The 27,744-nt window shown below is 43.7% G+C and overlaps 1 protein-coding gene across 5 annotated transcripts in view; it reads left to right on the plus strand.

Moving 5' to 3' along the window:
- Window positions 1–317: 317 nt before the first annotated feature.
- Window positions 318–27,744, plus strand: part of Drp2 (dystrophin related protein 2) — an 82,799-nt gene continuing 55,372 nt past the window's right edge. The window contains exons 1-6 of one of the 5 annotated variants that reach the window (XM_029473351.1): window positions 318–393; window positions 851–919; window positions 18,677–18,854; window positions 23,179–23,342; window positions 25,314–25,470; window positions 26,337–26,457. In XM_029473351.1, the coding sequence (XP_029329211.1) occupies window positions 18,738–18,854; window positions 23,179–23,342; window positions 25,314–25,470; window positions 26,337–26,457 (559 nt within the window). In that variant the 5' untranslated portion in view covers window positions 318–393; window positions 851–919; window positions 18,677–18,737. Of the gene's footprint in view, window positions 394–515; window positions 652–782; window positions 920–18,676; window positions 18,855–23,178; window positions 23,343–25,313; window positions 25,471–26,336; window positions 26,458–27,744 lie in introns of those variants that run through there. The other 4 variants (XM_029473349.1, XM_029473350.1, XR_003835710.1 and 1 more) reach the window with 4 other exon arrangements.

Here is a 27,744-nt window from a genome sequence, read left to right on the forward strand (position 1 = left end):
AAGGAATCTAATATCCTGCGTCCAGATCTGTTGGAGCTGTTTGGAACTTAAACAATTGAAAGAGCGAGAGCTGGTGTGGACGAAATCTGTGACAGTAAGGGAGTCAGTGAGGGGAGCCAAAAAGGAGCTTCATTTTCTCAAATCATTCCACGTCCCTTTTCTTTCTTTTACTTGTTGAGTTTCACACACTGAAGGTCTAGGAGGGAGTGACTACAAGAGCTCACAGGTCACTGGCAGACTGCACTGTGCCCAACCAAGACTGTACCTTGGGTACCAATGACAATTGTTAGAGCTGTGTGTTTCAGCTCCCGGCACAGAAATTGAATCCTGGACGGGCTACTGAGGGACCCCTGCCAGCTGCTGGCTTCAAAGTTGGTTTTGGCTCTGGACTGGGTATGTGCAAGTCGGGGGGCCAGACACTTTGCTCAGCTTAGCAGTTTGTATTGATCTCCGTGGCTCTTTTGTCTCCTCCCTCCCAGTGGAAGCCTCTCCTCCTTCTCCCCCTCTCTCCCTCTGCTTTTCAGGCTCTTCCGCTTTGCTCTTCTGCTTGGAATGAATTGAAATCTCCGCGAGCCGCCACGGCTCTGGTACTTTTATAAAACTGTCCTTGCTCTCTCTGCGTTCGTCCAGTCAAGGGTATCTTTGCTTGAGGTCGGAATGGTGCTGTTAGTCCCGGTGATGATTGCATAGCAACACAGAGCAGCTCGGAGAGGGGAGGAGGAGGAGGAGGAGAAGGAGGAGGAGGAGGAGGAGGAGGAGGAGGAGGACAGGGAGATGGGAGAGACAGGGAGAGTGTGCACACAGCAGCTGTCGGCATCCCTGTCTGAGGGACTTCTTTGCTGATTCACAGAGGCAGCCTAGCTTGGGCCTCCCAGCTTCCCAGCTACTGCCTGCTTCGCAGACCTGACGGAATCAGAAGGTAGGCCACAGAGAAATTCTTTCCAAGCCTTGTCCTCGTTCAGCCGGCTGAAATAGGGGAAGCTTCAAGGGTACTGTCTAAGGGGGTTGTCTGTACGCCTGCTCTTGTCTGCCTGCATGTGCCTTTGGGGGAAAACTTGCATTTAAAATGTGTCTAATGAAGTAGCCACTGATTGGATTCATAAAGAAGGGAAACATATACCCGGGAATAGTAACTCAAGACAATTTGAGTAATTGTGATCTAACGATGGATAAGAGGAACGAGGTCTGTTTCTCTCATAGAAATGGGGTGTTTATTTATCTTAGATTTTTCAATGACATGCTTTTTGTCCAAGGGTAGATTTACTGGTGAGAGGGAAGGTGTGTGTGTGTGTGTGTGTGTGTGTGTGTGTGTGTGTGTGTGTGTGTGTGTGTTAAGCATTTGCTGAAAAGAGAAGAGAGTCAACAGCAGACCTCCTCCAATTTTCTGAGCAAATGAGTATTCTGGCCAGGAGACAGGACACAGGAGTTCTTCCCTGAAGTAAACTGGGCTGAGGCCTCAAAGCCCCTGCTGAAGGGCTCCTGGCAAGCCCGCACTGCCTTCCTGACCCCCTTCATTTTCCCTGAGGTACTTTCCCCATTGTTCTGTTCTGTCTTCCCATTGCCTTTCTGCCTCCTGTACCTGGGAGGCACCTTTTACCTCTCCAGAGCATAGTTTGGAGTGATTTGAAATAGAGCTTACTTCTCTTAAGTCCAATACCCCATTTCCTTTTACACCCCCTGCCTCTCCTAGCCTCAGGCTAAGTGTCCCAACCTGGTACATGGGCCTGAGACTGGAAGGGTAAATATGGTTTATCCTTCTTTTGATAGGTAGATAAGGACAGACCTCATGGCTTCCAAGCAGGTGAGGTGGCAGCGAGTGGGGAGAAGCTCTTAGTAAAGGAGATCTAGTGTTCTCTTTTATCAAGAACGTGGCACATACTGTCAGGAACCAAACATACCTTTCTGCTTCCCTTTCCATTGTTCAGAAGAACAAAGGCATTGAAAATCTCCACCTATAGACTTTTCCAAAGGAATCTTTATTTTTTAAATTAAAGACTCCCAAGTAAATCACCTGCCAGAGAAGTCCAGAGGAAGCTACAAACCTCAGCAGATTCTTCTTCTGAGATTTCGGGGGGCAGAAAGGGCAGGGAGATGGTTCCAAGGAATCTCAGGGTTAGAAGTTGAAGTAAATGTCCTGTCTCTGAAAGAAGATGGAGCTGTTCCTTCCCTGCCTCAAAGTGCTGCTTCCTGCCAACTCTTGGTATGGGATAAAGGCATGAAGGAAGAGACTTGGACCTTCTGGATTAGGCCCTAGCTGTGTGGCTCTGAGCTCCCACCAGGAACAGCTTTCAGCTCTGCTGTCACCTAAAGAAGGGGAGCTTGGCTTGAAGCAGCAAACTTAGGATAGGCCCAAAATGTAGATGTAAAGAAGCCATCTAGGGCACAGCCTTCCCATCGCACACGCTTCGATCTGCCACAATGCCTGTGAGGAGCTTAGATGTATTAATGAAGCTGAGAAGAGAGTCTTATAGACTGAGAAGGCACTCCCTGAGAGAAAGCCCACTCAGTGGATGTTAAAGTATGGAACCACGGTCTTCCCTTCCAGGGGAGTCTATATCCTTTATTACATTTTAATTTATTTCATGTACATGTGTGGGGGAGAGAGAGGCATGTGCCATGACTCTCATGTGGAGGTGAGAGGACAACTTGCAAAAATCAGTTCTACCCCTTCCACCATGTGGGTCCCAGGAATCAAACTTGGACCCTTAGGCTTGGCAGTAGGTGTCTTTACCCACTGGGCCATCTTGCCAGTAATTCCAAAGGATTGCAAACACTGGCAGCTACAATAGTATAGAAATCTTGCTAGGACAATAGTTTTAGGAGAATGTTAATATATTCTGTTTAAAGTGTGTGCATGTGTGTAGGGTGGGGGGATTGCAAATGCTTTTTAACTGACTTGTCTTCTTAAAGAGTGACAATGTGCATAAAGGATGCTAAGGGCTCCGAGAAGTACTGCTGTGCATGAATTGGAATTATGTTTTGACATGGGAAACACTTGAGCATTTTACAGGAATGGGTTGAGCAGTTGCTGCTAACTAACAAATTAAGCAACCAGACAAACAAACAAACAGTCATGTGAAAACAAACATCTCTAAGACAAGCTGCTCCACCATTGTATTTTTAAATGTGCAAACCAAAGAGATTAATAAAATTGCTCTCCTTCCTATAGTGACTGGCTGAAAGATTTTCCCCTGATTCCCGGCTGACTACGCCCAACTGCTAGATCTCTAGTAGGTCCCCTCCTGCGGAAGTAGTCCTGGGAAAATAAAGAAGATTTGAGGAACAATCTTTTCTATTTTGAATGCAACCCCGGCATTTATTATATTGCATTTAGTGTCTTGTTATATCCAAAAATGATCAGCTTTTCATTTGGCATGGGATTTGTTGCAATTTTAAAAAAGCACTATGTTATGAAATGTTTTGTGCATTCAAAGCAGCATAAAGCACATAAGAGAGATAATATGATCTGGACATAATATGATGTTCAGGTATAAAAAAACATTACCAATAGAGTCTATTTTTCCATATTTAAAGCTTCCCCACTCCACAGTATCCTGGATGTACTGTTTGCTATTCCCTTTCATTTATTCATACTTTAATTTTTACCATATGTGTGTGTGTGTTTAAAGAACATATGCTGATGCTTCATATATTTTAAAATTTTATACCAATGGTGTTCCATGTATTATACTGTAACTTGGTTTTTTTTAAATAATCAATATTATATTTCTGAAATACATCCATGTTGAAATATGTGGCTGTAATTCACTCATTTTTCAATAATGTATTTATGAACATAAGCACAATTTATTCATCCATTCTGTACTAGTGGATGTGTAGATCTGCTGCTTGTAGCTATGACCATTAGGGCTTCTGTGTTAGCTCTTAGTTACTTGAGTTTGGGTGAATGCTTCTGCCAGGAAGATTATTTGGAGTGGAATTGTTCACTCACAAAATCTGAGCAGCGGCATTGTTAAAAGACCTTGTCAATTCCTTCTCCAAAATGGCTTACCAACTTCCATTATGACTAGTAGTGTAGGAAAGTTCCAGGTTTATTGTGTTATTTATCTCTTAGAATAAAGTTATCACCCATGGGAGTGTATCTTTAGGCTTTTTTTTTCAAGATTTATTTCTTTATTATACGTAAGTACACTGTAGCTGCCTTCAGACACCCAGAAGAGGGCATCAGATCCCATTACGAATGATTGTGAGCCACTATTTGATGGGATTTGAACTCAGGACCTTCGGAAGAGCAGTCAGTGCTCTTACCCAATGAGCCATCTCTCCACCCCCATCTTTAGTCTTTTGAGTGAGAAATAAATTTTATTTCCCAAAAATGCTTTATAGGTCTTACCTCAGGAACACATTTCCTTGTTTCCATTTGCCAAGTAAGGGATTGCTTTAATCTCGCGGGTCTCTTCCAGTTTGACAGTTGGAGTTTCTCTGATTTATTAATTGAATTATATCTGAAGTAGAAACTTGGCTTTGGCTATAGACTGCAGGAAATTATTTTAGGAAGATACATAGCATGTGTGCCTCTTCTCTTCGTACCATGCTGTCTAGTAGACAAGCCCCATCGTGAGAGGAGAGGTGGTCATGCAGTCTCACCTTGGACTGAGGCAGGGAGTCCAGAGCTGCAGAAAGACTTCCCGTTGTCTGCTTCGTTCCTTCAATGTCCACCTTAAAACTCCATTTTTTTTTTAATCCTGAGAATAATAAGTGTTTTGTCAAAAAACCGTGGTTAACACAAAAAGAGAATTTCATTTTTTTGCAGCTCCCTAGAAGTGTCAATAAACACTTTGGAATATATTTGTCTAGGCTTTCTTTCTGCACGTATTCACACATGGATTTGTAAAGGCATTTACAAAATTTGACTTTTATCAAGCACACTATTTTAACAGCTGCTTTCTTTAACTTAAATATATACGTTTGGCATCTGTAGTGGTTAGCTTTTTGTCAGCTTGACGCAAACTAGAGTTACCTTGGAGGAGGAAATGTTTGCTGAGAAAGTGCCTTGGCAAGCAAGATTGGTCTTAAACAAGTCCATGGGGGCATTTTGGGCACAGAGGGCCCAACCCACTGTTGGCAGGGCACCCCTGGGCAGAGAGTTCTGTCCAAGAAGGCAAGATTAGGAAGCTATTGGGAACAAGCCAAAAAGCAGCATTTCTTCATGGCTCCTGCCTCAGTTCCTGCCTCCGGGTTCCTTCTTTGAGTCCCCGCCCTGACTTCCTTTCATAAGAACCTGTTCTTGTGGTTCTTACGTTCTTTTGGTTATAATGTTTATTACGACAGCAGACAGCAAATCAAGACAGTGTCTGATAAGTCAGTGCATATAAAGCTACATCCTTTTAGCAACTACATAACAATCTCCTATGAGCTGTCCCTTGAGTGTTTGCTAAACAGCAGAAAACATGAATTAACTGCTGGCAACATGGCAATGAATGAGGCGGTTTTCCATGACTACAGACTTCTCTCCTCCGTCCACCGTGAGACTGCATGGCCACATTCCCTCTCCCAGTGTGGTGTTGCTACTGACAGTGTGGCAGTGAAAGAGAAGGCCCACATGCTAAGTCTTTTTGTTAGGCCCATTTTATAGATACAGCAGCTGAAGTACAATAAGGTTAGAGAGCTTGTGCAGATTTTTGCTAGTAAGTGGCAGAGCCAGCTGCAGAGGCAAACACTGTGGCTCTGGGCCTGTGCCCTTAACCATAATACTGTGCTTCCTCTCTGGCACAGTCCACTGACCAGTGCCCTGGTGATGGACATCTGAGTCAATTGCACATTTTTTGCTCTTTCACGCTCCACTACAGTGGACATCCTTGTCCATTTCTGTAACTCTCTCCATAGTGTCAGTTTCTAACTGCAGGGTTGTAGGTGAAAAGAGTTTATTTGTTCATTTTAAAGTATTGATTGAGCTCCGGATACTGAGGAAGCTCTGGGCTCAAACTGAGTAGCTTGTCAGTCCAGAAATTTATTTCTCAGATGGCCTGCAAAGGGCATTTAAGTGCTTTTCTGGGTTTCTCAGCCTGATACTGCCCCAGACAGAGTCACTGCCTTCTGCCTTTGCTTGTGCGCACGTGTGTGTGTGTGTGTGTGTGTGTGTGTGTGTGTGTGTGTGTGTTTATTTGTCTGCCAGTTGTGATTTTCTATAATGGTCTCCATTTGCTGTAAAGAGATGCTTCTGTGATGAAGCCTACTCAATGGGAGGGAAGATGCCCTGTTTTGGAAACCTAGCCAGCTTCCTGGGTGCGGCTAGTGAGGTCATAGACCTTAGAAAAAGAATCCCCCATTGCCACTTTGCTAGACCAGCATAATTCCTTACTACATTCGAAAACTATCCTTACACTCACAAATAAAGGTAGATACCACCCCTAGACAAAGTACTACTGGCAACTAATGGCTGCCAGGAGAAGAAAACTTAGCATCTCCCAGGATGGGCCCCTGTATTGGTTGTCCAACACAGAGTGGTCAACCCTGAAACCATAGTCACATTAACAACAAAAACAGACTCAGCAGGTTGCATTTATATGTCTGTTCATATGCTTATACATACCATGTAAAACAAGTATACGCTAATAAAACATTAGAAGCAATACCAGCCCTTTGGAAAGTGATTGGTTTAGATCATTAAAGTGGAGCCGTGATGACTGAAGCCTACTGTCCTTATTAGGAGGAGGGAAGAATGAGGAGGGTGAGGAAGGCATAAACACACGGAGAGATGCAAGGGCCCCACCATGATGTGACCTAGCCTGGACCAGGGTAGTGATGCCTGTTTCACTGCATAGCTTCTAAAACTGTGAGCTAAATAAAATGTAAAAGTATTTCAAATAATGGTTTTGTTTTTAGTTTTTTTAAGATGGAGTTTCTCTGTGTAGCCCTAGCTGTCCTGGAACTCACTCTATAGACCAGGCTGGCCTCAAACTCACAGAGCCTGCCTCTGCCTCTTGAGTTCTGGGGTTAAAGTCACGCAGGATCACGCCCAGCCTAAAATAATGTGGTTTTTTTTATTAGATATTTTCTTCATTTACATTTCAAATGCTATCCCGAAAGTCCCCTATACCCTCCCCCCATCCTGCTTGTCTCTTGTGAGGCTATGCCAGTGACTGGCAAATACAGAAGTGGATGTTCACAGCCATCTATTGGATGGAACACAGGGCCCCTAAAGAAGGAGCTAGAGAAAGTATCCAAGGAGCTAAAGGGATCTGCAACCCTATAGGAGGAACAACATTATGAACTAACCAGTACCCCCCAGAACTGTCTCTAGTTGCATATGTAGCAGAGGATGGCCTAGTCGGCCATCAATGGGAGGAGAGCCCTTGGTCTTGTGAAGATCATAAAATAATGTTTTAATTGAAAGAGAATGATTTCATTTTCCTTCCTCCCTTTCCTTCCTCCAGCCCCTCCTAGCTACTCTCCCTGGAATCCACCATCGCCCCCCACCTCTAGTAGATAGCCTCATTTTCTTTATTATTGTTATATGTGAGTCTGTGTTTAATTTATGGCATTTTCATACATGTGCATAATGTACTTGAACCACACACACACACACACACACACACACACACACGCTACCACATATGTTATTCTCTTGTTTCCCACCTTCTTCCTCTAATGCCCCTCATCTTCCCTACAAGCTCCCTCCTCTGCTTGCTCGGGGACCAGTGACAATAGTGCCTCACACTGTGGGTTCTAGAGTTTACAGAGACACCATCATGTAATGAGGACAAACTTGCGTTCTGGAACAGAATGGCTTCAGCTCTTTACCACATGGTTTTCAGTATGACCAAACAAGCTACTTTCTCTCTGTGTACCTGTTGTTTTCATTGCATGTTGAAGACAATAATGACTCTTTTATTATAGGATTGTTGTGAGGATTTTATATTAACATTTAGTTAACGCTTTAGAATGAGTATATATATATATATACATATATATATATATATATATATATATATATATATATATATATACATACACACACACACACACACATATGGAATTTGGTAGTTTTTTTCTTGAGACAGGGTCTCTCTGTGTCACCAAGGATGTCCTCAGACCCACAACACTCCTGTTGCAGACTCCTGAGTTTCCCAGGAATGCATCACCACGCCTAGTTAGAAGACTTTAACTACTGTTGTTCATTTGGGTGTAGAAATGTTACCGAATCATTCTTTCCACAAAACAACTGAAGACCTTGTCTTAGTTTCTTTTCCTGTTGGAGTGATAAAATAAGTTGGGTAGAGGCCAGAGAGATGGCTCAGTGGTTAAGAGCACTTGCTCCTCTTCCAAAAGATCCAAGTTCAATTCCCAGCACCCACACCAAGTAACTCACAACTACCTGTAACTCCATCTCCAGGGGATCCAGTCCCTGTGGCCTCCACCTACCTACAGACAGACAGACAGACACAGACACATATTGAAAAAAAAAAGAATCTCTTAACAAACACTTGGGGGGAAAGTAACTGAAAGAGAAATGGTTTGTTTTACCTCACAGTTCGGGTATTACAGTATGGTAAGAGTGCTGGTTGGTTTTTGTCAACTGGACACAAACGTAGGTGTATCTAGAAAGAAAGACTCTTAACTGAGAAATTTTTCTTCATCAAATTGCCTTCCTATAGAAAGTCTGTAGGGCATTTCCTTAATTAGTGATCTGATGTAAGAGGACCCAACTCATGGTAGGTGGTGGCACCCCTGGGGTGGTAGTCCCATGTTCTATAAGAAAGCAGGAGGTGGATCAAGCCATAGGGAGCAAGGCAGAAAGCAGCATCCATCCATGGCCTCTGCCTGTGTTCCTGCCTTGGCTTCCTTCGGCAGATATGTAGCCTAAATGAACCCTTTCCTTCCCATATTGCTTTTGGTCATGGCACTTTATCTCAGCAATAGAGACACTAAGGCAGAGGGTAAGTTAAGGCCACAGGGGCTTTAAAGTGCTTGTGTTATCACATCAGTAGTCAGCAAATAGAGAGGGATGAATGCAGGCTCCACTCCCTTTGTCCACTTGATTCATTGCAAGGTTTGCCACATAGGGAATGGGCTCTCCCCCAGTTAAAATGGGTCTTTAAAAAAACATGGATTAACACAATGAAGGCAATCGCTCACAGACATTCTCAGCCTACTCTTAATCTAGACAATCCCTCGACGCCTACCAGGTGATTCTAGCTTCCGCCAAGTTGACAGTTCACACCAGCCTTCACAGGCTCCCGTGGCATCTTGGAGGAAAGTGAGGAGAAAGGAGAAAGTCGCTGCTCTGTAATATATTTACATTGCTAAAATTCAAAAAGCATAAATGGATATTGAGTTTAAAGGCGATATTTCTAAGCTGGAGAGGTGGCTCATCAGTTAAGGACACTCATTGACCTTGCAGAGGACCCACGTTCAGTTTCCCATACCTACATGGAGCTCATAGCTCTCTGTAACTTCAGTTCCAGGGGATCTCATGCCCTCTTCTGACCTCCATGGTCATCAGGCACACACATGGTACACATACGTAGATGCAGGCCGACACTCATAAATCAATAAATAAAATCAATAAATTGATGTTTCCTGTTGGTGACATGAGATTTTTATGGTGTGGATTACAATTTTATTTTTCAACCTCGTCTGTGATTATATCAGGATGTACTTATAATAATTTAACATATTTTACATATATGTCCAATACACTTTTTTTATAAGCATAGTGATTTTTTAAGGGAAAAAATCCCAAAGGAGTAAGAGAGATTTTCTCTAAAATAGCCATTCAGTTCCTTCTCCAATGATAACAGATTATTCTATATATGTCCAAAAGATATTTTATTACAAATAGAAGGGCATATTTTCATTTTTGGGAGCAAATGAAGAGTAACCATATTGGCTTATTTCTCGTTTTTTTTATTTTATGAAAAAATATTTTAACTATGTGTAGTGGTACATGTCTATGATTTCAGCTACTTAGGAAGCTGAAGCAGAAAGATCTCAATTTCAAGGCCAGTCTAATAAACAGGATAACCCTGTCTCCAATAGGAAAATAGCTAGGGATGTAATTCAGTGATAGAGCACTAGCCTAGCATGCATAAAACTCAATCTCAAGTTACACACACAAATACACAGACACACATACAGACACACACAGACACAGACAGACACACACACACACACACACACACACTTGTACTTGCATGCACCCATACCAGGTCTATTTAACTTGTTTACACTAATTAATTAATTAAATGGATGTACACATGACTGTACATGCGCAGTGTGCATGTGGAAGTCAGAAAGCAATTTGAAGGAGTTGGTTCTCTCAGTTCTGCATGTGGGGGTCCAAGGATGGAACTCAGAGATTGTCAGGCTTAAGCACCGTTGCCCGTATCTGCTGAGTCATCTTAGTGTATAACACACACACACACACACACACACACACACACACACACACCATAGAACAAAGAAGAAATCAAGGGCCCTGGATAGGTTCAGTTATAATTCGGCATGTTCATCTGAAAAAGAAATTATAATTCTTGCTGGGACAGCCTTGCCAGATTATGCTAAAAATCTTTTTTTTTTTCCTGTTTCCTTACTTGCTTGCTCGTTTGCTTTTGTTTATTTCTTTGTTGAAGGCAGAGTCTCCCTCATCTCAGACTGGCATCAAACTGCTATGTACTCAAGAATGACTTGAAAAATCCCCATCCTCCTCTCTCTTTCCTAAGTGCTGACCATAGTGCCTGGCTTATGTGTAAAAGAGCTTGAGAGACAGTTTAGCAGGCTTCAAGCTCACACTGCACAAAGTGGGAATAACGGTGTTTTGATGCCTGCCAATCTTAAACACTTATATTTGACAGAATAGCAAAATCAGTCTTAAGCCATTGTGTTCATGAGGATGCAGCCTGTGGTTACCTACACACGGCCTGCACAAGATGGGGGCCCTTCAACATTCAATCATGAATGTTTCAATCATGAACTCCTTGAGGAGTTATTATTGGCAGTTACTGGTTGCTTGGGGGAGAAGGAGTCATTTCTTCAGTGGTATAGTCACTGGTTAGCTACCCATGCTCCACTAAATAATCTATGTTGATACAAACAACCCTAATTAAACTCAGGTTCGCCAAATAATAAAACAAAGAAAAAGACAAAACAAAAAAGAAGAGGTTGAATTAGATGGAGAGGAGTGAGAGAGTGTAATTGGGAGCAAATATGATCAAAATATATACATGTACAGAATTGTCAGTGCCTAACAAATCTAAAAAGTGAGGCTTAGAGAGGCGGAATGACTTAAGGCCATAGAACAAAAGGCTGAAAAGAGCAGATCCTGATGCTGGGACAAGAAGAGGTTAATTCTTGTTTTGTCTGTGTTATGATTGGAAGCTATGAAATCATCTTTTGCTGAAGGAAGTTAAGACAGGGTCTCTTTTTCGTGAAGCCGTGGTAGTCCTGAAACTTGCTTTGTAGACCATGCTGGCCTTGAACTCACTGATATCCACCTGCCTCGGCCTCCAGACCAGTGAGATTAAAGAGGTGTGCCACCATGACTCAAAAGGTATGAATTTTCTTTATTCCTGGTTTATCTTAATTTTGTCTGGTGGCAGGTTAGCAAAAAAAAAAAAAAATGAGGAGTGCATTATTTTTTAAAAAGAATTCTGTTTTGTTGTTGTGTTTGTTGGAGCCAGGATTTTACACTATAGCCCTGATTGGCTGGGCATGTGCTATGTAGAAAAAGCTGGCCTTGAATTGGTGACAATATCTCTTTGCCTGTGCAATGCTGAAATTGCAGGCAAGTGTCGGCATACTACATTGACTACTAAATGGGTGTGGAGGGTCCTCTTTTCTTTTTTCTTTTCTTTTCTTTTTTTTTTCTTTTTTTTTTTTTTTTTTGAGACAGGGTTTTTCTGTATAGCCCTGGCTGTCCTGGAACTCACTTGGTAGACCAGGCTGGTCTTAAACTCAGAAATCCACTTGCCTCTGCCTCCCGAGTGCTGAGATTAAAGGCGTGAGCCACCACTGCCCGACATGGGTCCACATTTCAAGTCATTAAGGAAATGAAAAGTAATCACAAAGTTGGCAAAAAAAAAAATAGGAATAGAAATTGTTGGCAAGTGAGCTAGGAAGTTGGCACACACATACATTGCCTGTGGCAGTATACACCAATGTAACTTTTTTCTAGTGCTTTAAATATTTGTGTGAAGCACAAAGGTATTTGCGGGGGGGGGGGGCTTTGGGGAAGCTTTTGTTTTTCCCATTTCGGGAAATATATTGAGGATTATAATTATGCATAAAGTTGTTCAGTGCAATTTGACTTCTAAAGCAAAAGAACTGTAAATATATGACCAACTCTTAAATTATGGTCTACAATTCAGTGAGATAGTATTGATGATGATTATAGCTAGCATTCAGCCATGCCCTACTGTCAGGAGGGCAGTATATTCATGTGTCTATTCATGATTAACTTTAATAATGAGAACAATTCCATATGGTCAGTATCATTCTTATACCCATTTTACAGATGAGAGTATTGATGCTCCGAGAGGTAAAGGTATTCCAGACCACATCGTTGGTAGTTAAACAGTGTAGATTTCATTCTGGATGCCAGAACCAGTGACCTCAACCACAGCACTCTCTGCAGTTATTAGAAGTTGCTTAGATTCAGCGCTTGAAGTATCTTCTTCTCCATTGGTTAGTTTTAGGGTTGCTGACAAGAGACAAGATATTTTCTGGTGTGTTTGCTTTTGTACGAAGTGGTAGTGTTCCTTAAAGCTTTCTAAATTGTTTCTTTTGTTTGTATTTTTGGCTTCTTGACTTCAGTATGCCACAGAGGGTCTTACTTTGTCATGCTATTTCGAGTTCCAAATGTCTCTGGAATTTGCATTGATTTCTCGAGATTGGTGATTGTTGTGTGGTTATCTTATTCATAGATTCTCGGTGTGCTCTGTTTTTTTGTCTCAACTCCTAGCTTATGCTTTTGGTGTTTTGACCCAGAATTCTTGGAACTTAAGGTTATGCTCATTTTTTTTTCTTTTTTAGTTTTTTGAGACAGGATCTCTCTACATGTCCTGGAACTTCTCTGTAGACCAGGCTGGCTTTGAACTCACAGAAATCTGCCTGCCTCTGCCTCCTGAGTACTGTGTACTATTTTTTATATTTTATTTTATTTTTTATTAGATATTTTCTTCATTTACATTTCAAATGTTATACCCAAAGCCCCCTATACCCTCCTCCCACCCTGCTCCCCAACCCACCCACTCCTGCTTCCTGGCCCTGGCATTTCCCTGTACTGGGGCATATGATCTTCGCAAGACCAAGGGCCTCTCCTCCCATTGATGGCCTACTAGGCCATCTTCTGCTACATATGCAACTAGAGACACAGCTCTGGGTGGGGGGGGGTACTGGTTAGCTCATATTGTTGTTCCTCCTATAAGGTTGCAGACCCCTTCAGCTCCTTGGGTACTTTCTCTAGCTCCTCCTTTGGGGGCCCTGTGTTCCATCCAATAGCTGACTGTGAGCATCTACTTCTGTGTTTGCTAGGCATGGCATAGCCTCACAAGAAAGAGCTATATCAGGATCCTTTCAGCAAAATCTTGCTGGCATATGCAATAGTGTCTAGGTTTAGTGGTTGTATATGGAATGGATCCCCGGGTGGGGCCGTCTCTGAATGGTCCTTCCTCTCAGCTCTGAACCTTGTCTCTGTAACTCCTTCCATGGATATTTTGTTCCCCATTCTAAGAAGGAACGAAGTATCCACACTTTGGTTTTCCTTCTTGAGTTTCATGTGTTTTTCAAATTGTATCTTGGGTATTCTAAATTTCTGGGCTAATATCCGCTTATCAGCAAGTGTATATTTTTTTTTGGGGGGGGGGGTCGAGACAGGGTTTCTCTGTATAGCCCTGGCTGTCCTGGAACTCATGTAGACCAGGCTGGCCTCGAACTCAGAAATCTGCCTGCCTCTGCCTCCCAAGTGCTGAGATTAAAGGAGTCTGCCACCACGCCTGGCTTCTGTGTGTTCTTTTTGTGATTGGGTTACCTCACTCAGGATGATATCCTCCAGATGCATCCATTTGCCTAAGAATTTCATAAATTCATTGTTTTTAATAGCTGAGTAGTACTCCATTGTGTAAATGTACCACATTTTCTGTATCCATTCCTCTGTTGAGGGACATCTGGGTTTTTTTCCATCTTCTGGCTATTATAAATAAGGTTGCTATGAACATAGTGGAGAATGTGTCCTTATTACAAGTTGGAGCATTTTTTTTCTTATTGGTGTTTGTTTGTAACTGTAGTGTTTTGTTGACCTTGTCTTTCTTCTGCTGTGCTGAGTCTGTTGGTGATGTTTTTCACTATTTTTAAAGTTTTGATTTATTTATTTTTCATTTCCAACATTTCATTATTACATTTGTTTGTTTGTTTGTTTATTGTGGGGGAGCAATTTATTGAGGGTTGATTTTTCTCCATCTACTGAATATTTCCCATTGATGAAACTCAGGCTGTCAGACTTGCTGGCAAGCCCCTAAACCACTAAACCATCTCTTTGGCCCCACTTCTAACGTTTCTATTTTGTTTTCCTGTTTCCAAATCCCAACTTCCTTGCTGAATTTTTCTTTCATATTACTTCTTTCTTGCCTAGGTCTCGGTTAGAATCATGTGCTTATTTGTAGTCTCTTTGAAGTCAGTCACTGATCACCTTGACTGGTTAACTCTTGAAATTTACCTAACATTTTATGCATTTCCTTGATCTTCTACATCAGTAACTGAGGAGCTTCGGGGAATGAGTCACGTTGCCTTGCTCTTTCGTGTTTTTTTTTTCTTTTTTTAATTTCTGCACATCTGCTCTCTGTGTATCTCTTTAATTTTACTTGGAGATATTTTGATTGAACAGCCTTCTTTGGAAGACAACGCAGAGAGGGGAAAACAAAAGATTCGGGATGGGAATTCCACTTGCCTTCCCCTCATCACTGAAGTACATGGCAGAAGCTTGTTCAGTTTAGAGTAGCTCTAGTTGGCGCATTTCTCTCATTTTCTCTGCACTTTCCGGGCTTCCTATCACTCACTGCCTCCATGGGTTTCCAAAGCACATCCCCTCCTCTCTTTGGAATAGGCTGCTTTTAGTTATTCTGACTCTTCCCCTTCACCTGGTTACAGGCGACCAGTTCATGTCGCCATAGTGATGACTAGGGCAACTCTTATAAATGAAGACCTGTAATTGGGTTTGGCTTACAGTCTCAGAGGTTTCATCCATTCTTGTCAAGGCAGGAAGCATGGCAGCCTGCCGGCAGACATGATGCTAGAGAAGGAACTGAGATGTCTACATCTTGATCCACACACAGCAGGGAGAGAACTGACTTGAGCTTCTTGGACCTCAAAGCCAGCTCCTTACAGTGGCACTTCCTCCAGCAAGGCCACACCTCATAAGGCCCCTCCCTAGAGGCCAAGCATTCAAACATGTGAGTCTCAGGGGGGAAGTTCCTATTCAAGTCACCACACAAGTCCACCAGCTCACCTGGAACTTACTAATATTTGCTTTTCAAAGACAAAATACTGTATCTTTCAATCAGTCAGTAATGGTTATCTCTAAGTTGTGGTAATATTGCTTATTTTCAGATCCAACCTACAATTTACTTCACATTTTGCAGCTTTTCTGTAAAGAGTATACATGAAGGTTTAGTAGTAGAGCTCTTGCCTAGCATTTGAAAGGCCCTGGGCCCCGCCTCCAGTGCTACAAGTAAGTAAGTGAATAAGTACATTTCAAATGGAAGTATTTTAAGGGCTAAAAATGTGCTTCAGTGATAGAGAGCTTTCCTAGTGTGCATAAACCCCTAGATTCAATTGCTGGCATCTCGGGGGAGGGGCGGGGAGGACTTTTGAATTTTAAGAACATGAACTACTTGAACTACTTATAAATTCAACAAAAATAAAAAGCGTTTTAGAATGGCTACGTTTGAACTCTTCAGAGCTCTACCTGCCTCTACTTCCTAAATTCTGGGATTAAAGGCTGGACATCCATTTTAATACGTTACATTTCATCTGAGTGATCTTTTTTCCTGTTGGTATCTGATTGGGGGAATCATATTTTCAGTCATCCTTTGGGGAATTTCTTTATGGGTTGAAAGCTGTGTAGTTGTGTCATTGCCAAGGATTTTAAACTATGAGAACGTATCCTTCACACTATAAACCTTAGACTCTGTAATAGTCCTGCATCTTGGGGCCATGGACCCTTGAAGAACGCAGAAGGGTACTTGATGCAAGAAGTCCACAGATGTCTACATGTGTTAAGTGGTTTTCCCATTCTGGAAGTTCTAAAAGTACAGCTACTATAGTGGGTGTGAGTGGGTGAAGTGAGACTTTCTTTCATCTTAGGAAGGGACCTTTATATATAAAATGATGAGAACTAGTGGAATAGAGTCTTAAAATGGCCACCATTTAATCATCACCACCAGGAATCAAAGATTATTGCGTCTTCCCATTTGGAAGAAGGACTATTTTGGCCACACATTAAAAGTGACTACCTTTATTATTTGCAAGTAGCATCAGTGCTGCTTCTCCTCATGTTGTATACATTTATGAAGCCATCATTTGGTTTGTGCATCTACTTTTTTGTTCATCCATTTCCTTTTCAAAACACAACACTCCTGATACATATGACTAAATGACTCCAGTATAACTGTGTAACTTTTTCCTCACCCCTCACCACACCAAATGTCCTCTTTCCTCTGTATTCCTGCTCTTGCTGTTGGCAATGTTACCTATCTATGTCCCAAATTAGAAATTCTGACTCCTTCACCTCCCTTACCTTTCACATCCAATTGGCCCCTGAGTCCCAAACATGTTACCTCCTCAGTGGATCTCAAAACCTCACTGTCTGCTCATGCATCCTGCCTACCTATTTATTATATGCTAGCTTCTCAGCCTGCTCTTCCCCTGGGAGAATCACCAAGCAAGGCAAGCAGAGGAAAATCTGGCCATGTCACTTTCTTGCTTAAAATCTTCAGTGCCTCCCTGTTGTCTACAAGATAAAAGCTAGAATCTTTTGTTTGTCATTCAGGACATGGCCCAATCTGGTGCCTATTTTTTTTTTTTTTTTTTTTTTTTTTTTTTGCTTACACTACACATTTTTTTATTTGCAGCTTGGAACATCCTTTTTTATCTTTTCTACCTAATGCAATCCCACTTCTCTTTCATGATTCATCTAAAGTACATTTCCTCTAGGGAAATTTTCTTGATGTGACCGGGCACAATTCACCTCGTCCTCATCTCTTTCTTGACTCTTTTTAATATTAATGCATGTAACAATTTATGGTCTTTATTCTCCCTGTTTGTTTTCTCTGTATATGAACTCCTTGGAGCAGGCACTATGTCTTTTCCCTCTCTGTGTCTCCTAAACTCTAGCTATACTGAACTCACCGATACCTGAATATGCTTTGCCATTTTTTGACATCAGCCTTTAAATAGATGGGTCAACAATTAATGCCCTTCTTCCTTTATCTCCTTTTCTAAATAGACAAATTATTCTGCCTTATCCTAAAAGCAGTTTCTTTGTAGTGTGTATATGTATTTGTGTGTTCGCAGGTGTGTGTGTGTGTGTGTGTGTGTGCAGATGGGTATATGTGTGTGTGTGTGTGAACAGGTGTGTGTGTGCAAGTATGTGTGTGTGCAGGTGTGTATGTGTGTGTGTACAGGTGTGTGTGTGTACAGGCATGTGTGTGTGTGTGTGTGTGCAGGTGGGTGTATGTGTGTGTGTGTGCAGGTGGGTATATGTGTGTGTGGCCAGGTGGGTATATGTGTGTGTGGCCAGGTGGGTTTTGTGTGCAGGTATGTGTATGTGTGTGTGCAGGTGTGTATGTGTCTCTGTGTGTGTGTGTGTGCAGGTGTGTGTATGTGTATATGCATGTATGTGTGTGTGTGTGCAGGTGTGTGTGCACGCAGGTGTATATATGTGTGTGTATGTGTGTGTGCAAGTGTGTGTATGTGTATATGCAGGTGTGTGTGTGTATGTGTGTGTGCAGGTGTGTGCAGGTGTGTGTGTGTGTGTGTGTGTGTGTGTGTGCAGGTGGATGTATGTGTATGTACAGGAGCATAATCTTAAGTGCATTCATTTCTGTGGAAGCCAGAGTTCAACCTCAGGTGCCTCCTTTAAAAAAAAAAGAGAGAGACAGAGTCTCTCATTGGTGTGGAGCTCACCAAGTATACTAAGCTGGCTATCTGGGGTGCCCCAGGAGTCTGGCTGTCTCCCCTTCCCCAGTGTTGGGATTATAAGCACATGCTATCATGCACACCTTTCTAAAAATTGTGTGTTCCGTGGATCAAATTAAAGTTCTCAGGCTTATGTGGCAAGCACTTAACTGATTGATCTATCTCCAGAGTCCCTCAAATGCAGTCTTTCTGAAGCTGGGTGGTTTTGGATATACTTTGTGCCCCCATAACCTAGGCTGGCCTTGACTATAGTATTTGCCACATGAGTATTTTATTATAATTATTAGCTTACCTAGCGGCCTCTCCAGCCTATATCATAGTAATTCACCCTGGTGTCTTTAGCACAAAGCATAATAGCATAACAATGTATGGCACACAATATACAATAACTGGCCTATCGGAGAGGTGAGTTAGCTGTGGATACTTATCTCATGGCTAGCTGATTCATGCAGCTGTTAGGAGGTGCTGACTCCAGCGGCTTTTCCTAGTCTTAACTCTAAATCCCTGCTTATTACTCTTCCAGGTGCTTGATGCTCCACAGTTGGTCTGCTGCCAATCCCCACCCTCCATGAGCCTTGGTTCTGATGCAACCTTTGGTCATGCAGGGATGCCCTTACACCCTCCCACGATGTCATGAGTGGCATGCTGCTGACCGGTTTCATCACAGCAGCAGCCTCCGAAACACCTGTCCTCAGCCTCAGGTAAGTGAGTGTCCATTAGTGAAAGAGAAGCCTGTGTAAAAAAGACTTCCTAAGGTGCAAGGAAACTCGTGTGTATATGAAAACCCTTAGATGGCACAGAGCCTGCAGCAGCACATCCCTTATCAGCCATGAGGTAGTTAATGAGGGACATACAGCAAAGAAGGATGTAGGGTTGGGAAACCCAAGGGCTCACTATGTCTAATGGGGGCCAATCCCATGTTAACCTTCGGAGGGTTATAGGTCCCAGAATGTCACAAAAGAATGTGATTCTTTAAGACGTGGCCTAGGCCTGGGCATGCTCCCTCTCCCTCTCCCCCTCCCCCTCCCCCCTCTCGCCTCTCAAGTTCTTGGAGCTCCTGGATGGTACCTGCCTCTCTCTTCTTCTCTAGGAGTATGGTAATGTGATGGTGGTGGTGGTGGTGGTGGTGGCGGCGTGCGTGCGTGCGTGCGTGCGTGCGTGCGTGCGTGTGTGTGTGTGTGTGTGTGAGTCAGGGTTTCTATTCCTGCACAAACATCATGACCAAGAAGCAAGTTGAGGAGGAAAGGGTTTATTCAGTTTTCACTTCTGCATTGCTGTTCATCACCAAGGAAGTCAGGACTGGAACTCAAGCAGGTCAGGAAGCAGGAGCTGATGCAGAGGTCATGAAGGGATGCTCCTTACTGGCTTGCTTCCCCTGACTTGCTCAGCTTGCTCTCTTACAGAACCCAAGACTACCAGCCCAGAGATGACACCACCCACAAGGGGCCTTTCCCCCTTGATCACTGACTGAGAAAATGCCTTACAGTTGAATCTCATGGAGGCCTTTCCTCAAGGGAGGCTATGTTCTCTGTGATAACTCCAGCTTGTGTCAAGTTGACACACAAAACCAGACAGTACAGTGTGTGTGTGTGTGTGTGTGTGTGTTGGTAGATGAGTAAGAGGTAGTAATCTAAAACAAGAAAGAAAGCACCTTTCCTGACAATGAGAAGGGGGTCTGGAGGAGACATAGGCATTCTTTAGGGTTTCTTGCAATGCTTTTGGGTCTAGAGACTGTGTTGGCGTAGAGAAGCACTGTGTGTCCTGGAGAGTCACAGATGAACTGCAGTGCTGAGTCATCTGTAGAGGCACAGAACAGCAGGTGAATCTATAGGGAGAATGGAAGCACACAAGCAGTAGACAGTGAATACAAGTGTTATGGGAATCATATGGGAAAAGCTAAATAATTCAAGAGCCAGAGAAGAGTGATCGAGGTCAGGTCTTTCTTAGTCTTTTTTTTTTTTTGCATATAACCAGAGAGGCAGCCTCTAATATATTCTCAAAGGCATTTGGTATCTCCGGGTAATCTGCCTCTTTCTTAGAGTGTGGCTCTCACAGTGTTGGAATGGAGAGGCCTGAAACTTTCTTAAAGACTTCCTTTGCCCACCGCCTCCCTAATCCAACAAATCTACCCTGGATGGGCAGAATGCACAGGGCCTTCAGTGTGCAGGGCCTGGCGCAGTCCCTCTTTCCCACTTTCATGTAGGTTTTCTTCATGTAGGATTACTGTCTCGAGAATCTGAGGTATGGATAGAGAGTTCTGTAGATGGGGCATGAACAGCAAACCTCATAGCCCCAAAAACCAGAAAGAGAAAGCAACTTATGGGAAAGAAAACCATTTTTCTTCATGATTTGTCTAGAAAATATCTGAGGGGCAGTGCGGGAGAATGGGGCTCTAGAGAACAGTGTGGGAGCTGGATGGGGGTTAGGAAGAAGAAAGAGTGCTGCAGAAGATGAAAGGCTAACACCGATGGCGCCCAGCTCATTGTGGGTTCTTCCTCAGAGCCCAGTCAGGATGGCCTGGTCACCGCTGGGTCACAAAGCACTCTTTCCAACTCTGGGGCATTCCCCGGTCCAAAGGACTCTGTGACACTGGCTTTAGCCCAATATTCCTAACATAAGTGATGCCTGTAGCTAGGATCCGCTCCCCACTCTTGGCGAGTCATCCCCTACTGTCCTCCAGCCATCCCAGTTGGCTCCACTCGGGCCTCTGAAAAGGGTCAGGCAGCTGTCGCAGCTATTCTCGTAGGCGGACCTCGGCATGGAAACAATGTGGAACTGTGGAAAGCCCTGACGACTGTGGGAGATAAATAAGGATGGCAACAGAATCCTTTTTGGTATAAACACGCTGTTTTCCAAAAGTGCTCATGGGTGGGGGCTGAGCTGAGGAATGCTAACCTTTTTTTTTTTTTCCGGGCAAACCAATTGAAGAGGGAAAGCCGTGGTCGTTTCCAGGAGAGCCTCAGTCCGTGGCTTAGTGGAAAGGGCTTCCCTCTGTCCCACCCAGTATCACACAAGCTGACACAGGAGTGTCTCCATCCCGGGCTCTCTGCGCAGAGCTGCTACATTTCATTGTCCTCCTGTCCTCATGATAGAGGCCTAAAGGATGCCCCGGAGCCAGTCACTCTGTCCTTAGGGGATAGAGGTCATGGCTCAAAGGCAGAGTGAAGCACTCCCTTATTTTCACAGTGACCTCCAGTGACCCTTCTGGCCTCAGGGAAGATAATCAAATACATTTGCTACTCCAGCTTCCGGATGCAGCAGTCCATCGCCCTGTCCCCACACCTTCCTTCCTGCCCCCCAGGAGGCTCACTTATTTGAGAGCAAGGCTTATTTCCTGAGCTCATCTTCCATCAGGCTTTGTTTAAAAAAAAAAAAAAAAGCCTGATGGAAGGTGAGCTCGGGAAATAATTTTATTTGCTGAACTTGTCTTATCATTTTGTCCACTTCAGAGCAGGGCTGGGTCTGGAGGCGGTGAGTACTTTGTGTCTTCCATAAAAAGGGAAAGTTAGTCAACAGGAGCTGCCCTCTCCACACCCCTCCTCGGCACCATAGAATTCCCAGTCCCACTCCTGCCTGTCCTTGCCAGCCTGGGAACTAGCTGGAATTCCTGGCAACAAAGCTCTGATTCACTGGGTAGGCTCCGACATGGCCGCCTCCTCCAGATTCCTGGGGGGTCAGTAAACAAACAGGGTAGCAGCCCCTGCCTCCTGGCCTGGCTCAGCTCTGTCTGTCTCCCAGAGCGGGCTCGCTCAGAGCTCCTCAAGATTCTGCCTGTCTGCACTCACCAGACGGCGAGGTCCAGATTCCTGCTGAGGGAAAACCATGGACCGCCCTGATCCTGCCACGGACTCCTCGGGCAGCACAGGTACGGTCAGCACATAGGCTGCAAGGAGGAACTGAATTCTCAGCTTGTCTCCCCAGAACTTGGCAGCCCCCTCACTTTCCTTGTGATCATGAGCTGCAGTTTCACTCTGGGATGGTTGTTGTCCTAATTGCCTGGAGGCTCTTGTAAGAAGTATGATCTTAAGATGAGGAGAATTGAGGAGTCTCAGCCGCTAGAAGGGCCTGCTAGGTAGGCAAGCAGCAGGTCGACCTGTGGGCAGGCATAGAGGTCACCTTGGGTAGGGTGGATCAGCTCAGAAAAAGATTTCTTCCTCCAATTCCCTTCCTTCCACCCTCTACTGCCCTCTGGCTGGGAATTCCCAGCACTGTGCTCATGATGGGTGATTTGATCAACTAGACCCTAGACCCAATAGTACCCTTATACTGGGCATTACCAGTGCCCAGGACAGCAACAGTAGAGAATGAGGCTGGGAACGCAAGCTACACTTGAGCAAGCTTCAAGACTGTATCCCTTGACTGCTGACACTGGTCAGGGTATTTTTAGTGCAAAATTCAGAATGTTCCTTTAGCTCTTTCTCAGTCTTTCATGGTCACCTTCACCCCTTTAGGAAGCTTTCTGGGCTTCTTGACTGAGATTTAGAGTGTGAGTTAAAACTCGGGGAGGGGGTGACCTCAAAGACCTCCATGCATTTGGAAAGTAGGATATAGGGAACAGACCACTTCCTTTGGCTTCTCTGCTTCTTCTCTGAATCTTTGTGGGGCAGCCCCTCAGCTGTATTTTCCAAAGCTTGGGTAAAGTGTGAGCCCCTGTAGACTGAGCCTGTAGCTCAGGTTGAATGCTGTGGTTGTTCATATTTGGGCAAATCCCACCTGGATTCCACGCAGGAGCCCACTTGCACAGTCATCCTGGCAAATTGTCTAACAGGAGGTAAATAACAACACCAGTACTTGGCACATCTATGACTCAAGACTTCCCGAGAGAAGACCCATCCGTGTGTGAGCTCTGGAGTCCTTCTGCACCTCACACCCTTGAATACATACCTGCACAAAACAGGACGGGATTTCAGGACCCTAGGACCAGGCTTTCTCTCATCTCCTTCACTGGTGTCTCACAGCTTAGCTCAGCATAGAACAGGGCATGGGAAACTCCAGGAACCACAGACTATTTTTGTTTCTGTCCAGGTTAGAGCTGCGGTCACCATCCCTGCTCCACCTTGGGATGGGGCCGGGGATCCCTGCCTAAGTCCAAAGCTCTTGAACGGGACCGTTGGAGCCACTGGGCCCCTGGAGCCATCAGCCATGAATCTGTGTTGGAATGAAATAAAAAAGAAGTCTTACAACCTCCGGTAAGGACCAACCCTTAGAAACCGTAGCTTTAGGAATTGGCTGGGACAATATGGGTCTCCTTTTGCTGTTGCAGTTTGTGTGGCCCCTGCCCCCAGCTTCACTCTCTACTTCTCCCCCATCTTTCTGTGGCACTAGAGGAAGAAACCTGGGTTAGAAGTCAGAGTATTTCTCTTTTAACCTATTTTAAGTAGGTGTGTCATCTTGAATAAGTTGTTTGAGTTCTCAGAATTTTAGCTTCCACTTGGTTTTGTTCTGTTCTGAGAGTTCAGTGCAGGCTATCTTGGATCTCTCTGTAGAGTGCAGGCTGACCTTGAACCTTGGACTCATCTTTCCTTTGCCTCTTCAGTGCTAGGTTGATAGGCAAGCACCACCATACCTGGCTTTGTTTGTTTGGTTTTTGTTGTTGTTGTTGTTGGTGGTGGTGGTGGTTTTTTAAAGAAAACAAAGTACGTGGAGGAATAAATAATATCTGTCCTCCCTACCTCACAGTATTGCATTGTACATTCATATAACACGTGAAAAATGTGTTCTAGACCTAAATGTGTTGATATGTAGATAAAAATGAAGCGATCATCCTAGCCTCGGAGGGGTTCATCTGTGGACTCTCATCTCCTTGCTGAATTTTGTACTATTTATTTATTTATTTATTTAGAGACGGTGTCTCATGTATCACAGATTGCCTTTAAAGTCACCATGTTGCCAAGGGCCTAGAACTTCTGCTCCTCTAAGTTTCCATCTCCCAAGTAGTGAGATTACAGGCATAAAGCACCACGGTCAGTTTCGGTGGGCATAGGAATCACACTTCATTCGTGCTAGGCAACTGAGCTTCATCTCTAGCCCACTCGCATCTTTTTTATGCCCACCCGTCCCACCCATTGGGTCATCAGCTTGGGTAGGTACAACTTAGTAAGAGAATTTCTACATAATATTTTCTTTCTGCCTTTCTGTGTATGCCTCATTCTTTCAAAAAAAAAATCTCCACTTCCTACCATCAAAACCCAAACCCATGGCTTCTGTGGCGGTTTAGGAGGGGTGTGTGTGATGAGGTGAGGCCGTGAAGAAAAGCAGAGAGAATGCAGGTTGTAGAGTCATGTAACCCAGATTTCAAATCATAGACCATGTCAATCCCTTGAGTCTGTGGTTATGAACATCCTTGGACAATAGTCATGTGCACCCGCACCCCATAAGATTGTTGTAAGAATTAATTTGCACTGTGATTTAGAAAAAGGTTTTTTTCCCCCAGGTATAGGGAAGCAGTAGACAGACATAGTTGTTAGTGCTAACTAAGAGGAATGGGCTTAGTGGCTGCAGCAAGCCATGCTTGGCCAGCCTCCAACTTCCTCCTATTACACCTTAGCTCATATTTTATTTGGGAATTGGGAGCAAACAGACATATGATTAGAGAATACAAACTATTTCTTCTCTCTTCCCAAAGTGTAGTCAATGTTTCTGTCATTGTTTAAGTCCCTTTGGACTGCTGAGATGTGTGTACATCCTTGCTCATGTTCATGGCTGTATTCAACCATCCACCCTGCCCTTTCCACCAACTGCATTCTCTAGTGCACAGAGCATCCTGGGCGGCTGAGCAAATTGATATGATTTGGATTCCGCCTGGGCAAGAAGGGAGCCAGATGGCTGTCACCCCTAATGCACTTGTTTAGTTTCTTACCCTTCATGGCCCCAATGCTGGGCATGTAGCTGAAGTGACTAAGATCCACAAAGTGATGTTTAAACCATTTTAATATAGGATAGCTCTCAGCCACTGTTTGTAACACCACACTCCATGCAGTAGGACCTTGGGAACATTTATGAACAGATATAAGAAGGAAGGGCTCCTGGGTCTCCCAGTACTTCAGCTAGAGCAGTTCCTTTGTATGAAAGCCTCATACAAGCATGCAATGTTAGGAAAAATAAATTCTGCTACTTAAAAAGATGATCGAATCGCTGGTCTTACTGTCTGTCACATGCAGTGCTCGCCTAGAGGCCTTCTCAGACCACAGTGGAAAACTTCAGCTCCCGCTCCAAGAGATTATTGACTGGCTCAGCCAAAAGGATGAGGAGTTGTCAGCTCAGCTCCCCTTGCAAGGGGATGTGGCCCTGGTACAACAGGAGAAGGAGACACATGCAGTAAGTTAGACTCCTGGAAGTGTGGTGTGGAGCCTTTGAGCAGGAAATACCCCTTTCCCAGTACCCTGACAGACAGGCCCTGAGTTCTGCTCAGACACCTAAAGCAATAGGTATGCAGGCCTAGGTCTGGGGCTTGCACTTCACAGAGTGAGTCTATGCTTGTCCTCCAATCTAAAACTGGCTTGATTTCTAAGAAGAGCATGGACAAGTGGATATAATATGGTGTTGAAAATGCAAAATATAAAACTCTGGATTTCAGCTACATAAAAATGTAGATAGATGTGTGCTTATATACAGTGATGCCACAGGAGGGAAATCCAACAAGACATTAATAGTGTTTAACTCTTTCATTTTGTGCTTTACAGTTTCCTGAACTGTGAAATATTTCCATGACATGGTCTCTATAATCAGAAAATGACTGCTATAATCTAGGATTTTGGCTGGGTGTTGGTTGTTGTTTTGTTTTATTTTGTTTTTGAGACAAGGTTTTACTTCCTATATAGCCTCAAACTTCCTGTATAGCGCAGGCTGGCCTCGAGCTAATTGTAAAACCCTAGCTGGTCTTACACCAAGTCTTCTGGAAAGCTAAGCTCTACCCCACATGCTTTCTACTCTGTGGCATAGCTGGCCTCATTGCACACTAAATACTTTCTAGCATTAGAGTTATTTTCTGCCTATAGGGAAGACTGATATATATATATATATATATATATATATATATATATATATATATACATATACATATACATATACATATTTTTTTTCTGGGTAAGGCCATGGAGCAAGCTACCTTGAGAAGAAAGGTTATTGAGCGTGAGAGAAAATTGAAGTGATTGAAAAGCTAACTTGACCGTTATCTTTCACAGGCCTTCATGGAAGAAGTCAAGTCTAAGGGCCCCTACATCTACTCTGTGCTGGAATCCGCTCAGGCTTTCCTGTCCCAGCATCCATTTGAAGAATTAGAGGAGTCTCATTCTGAGAGTAAAGGTAGGTGGCCTTCCTGTCTGCCTCCACTTCCTTCCCAGCTGTAGGTACGACTAAACAAACGTCATTGTGCCTTTCACCGGCTCCTTGTCTCAGCTGGAACTCAGGACAAAGTCGGACAGGGCGAGAGTCACAGTTGTCAGAAAAAGGAAAGAGCCTGAAGCAAGGCTCACCAGCATGTGGCCCAAAGCTATATGTGGCTCTTCAGAGTGTCATGTGTGTCCTTGTCATGAGGTATTAAGAAAGAAAGAAAGAAAGAAAGAAAGAAAGAAAGAAAGAAAGAAAGAAAGAAAGAAAGAAAGAAAGAAAGAGAGAGAGAGAGAAAGAGAGAGAGAGAGAAAGAAAGAGAGAGAGAAAGAAAGAGAGAGAAAGAAAGAGACAGAGATGCAGGGGGACAGAGAGAGAGAAGGACACAAGTGAATTGAAGTACCTCAGAGAATGAGAGCAGTGTGTCCTTTTGGAATGTTGTTTATGACCTGAGTGACAACCCAGAGCTGTGCTTACTACCCATGTGATCTGCACCTATGTTTTCATGTTTGTGAAGATACTAATGAGTAAAAGTAGCATAAATCGAAGACATTAGGAAATAATCTGTTTTATTCCAACATGGAGGGACATTGGCAATACTAATAACAGCCAGCAACTAAAACCTAGGAAGTTTGGTAGTGACTTTTGAGATGAAAATCGATGGTGGCTTATCACCTCTGATCCTGGTGACATCTGGGCCTGACTTAATAGGGAGGGCCACTTTCTGTGTAGATTCCAATGAACTGCCATCACGGTATCCATGGAAGTTAAGTGTGAGTGGTGGTCTAGCAACCCCTTCCAGAAAGAATCCTCAGCCCTGGCACATGAAGGAAATAGACTAAAAAGAAGCCCTCATCAGTGGAGTCTTTTGTAGATTCCATTCACGGTCTCTGTTTCTGGCCTATCCCGTAGGTCAGTTAGTACATAAACTGCTGCTCAGTGGGCCCTGAGTAAGGCAAGCTCCAGAGAGAACAAGGCATTTCCATGAAGCTTAGAACTGTAGACTAATCCTCTCTCAACAGGGAGTCTGAGAGACAAAGAGGAAACCTAAAAATGAGGAGAAGTAGAAAAGCTAGGAATATTATATCTTATACCAGACTCCTGAGCTGGGGCTTCCAAAAAACAAAAAACAAAACAAACAAACAAACAAAAAACCAACCTTCCTTTCTTGGATTTTAGCAGACACCAGGGCCTAAGTCATTTCCCAGTGGGATATGAATAGGACTAGATGACTGACAGTCACTGCAATTCTTTTTTTTTTTT

The sequence above is a fragment of the Mus caroli genome, chromosome X (genome assembly GCF_900094665.2).
Source record: "Mus caroli chromosome X, CAROLI_EIJ_v1.1, whole genome shotgun sequence".
NCBI lineage: Eukaryota > Metazoa > Chordata > Mammalia > Rodentia > Muridae > Mus > Mus caroli.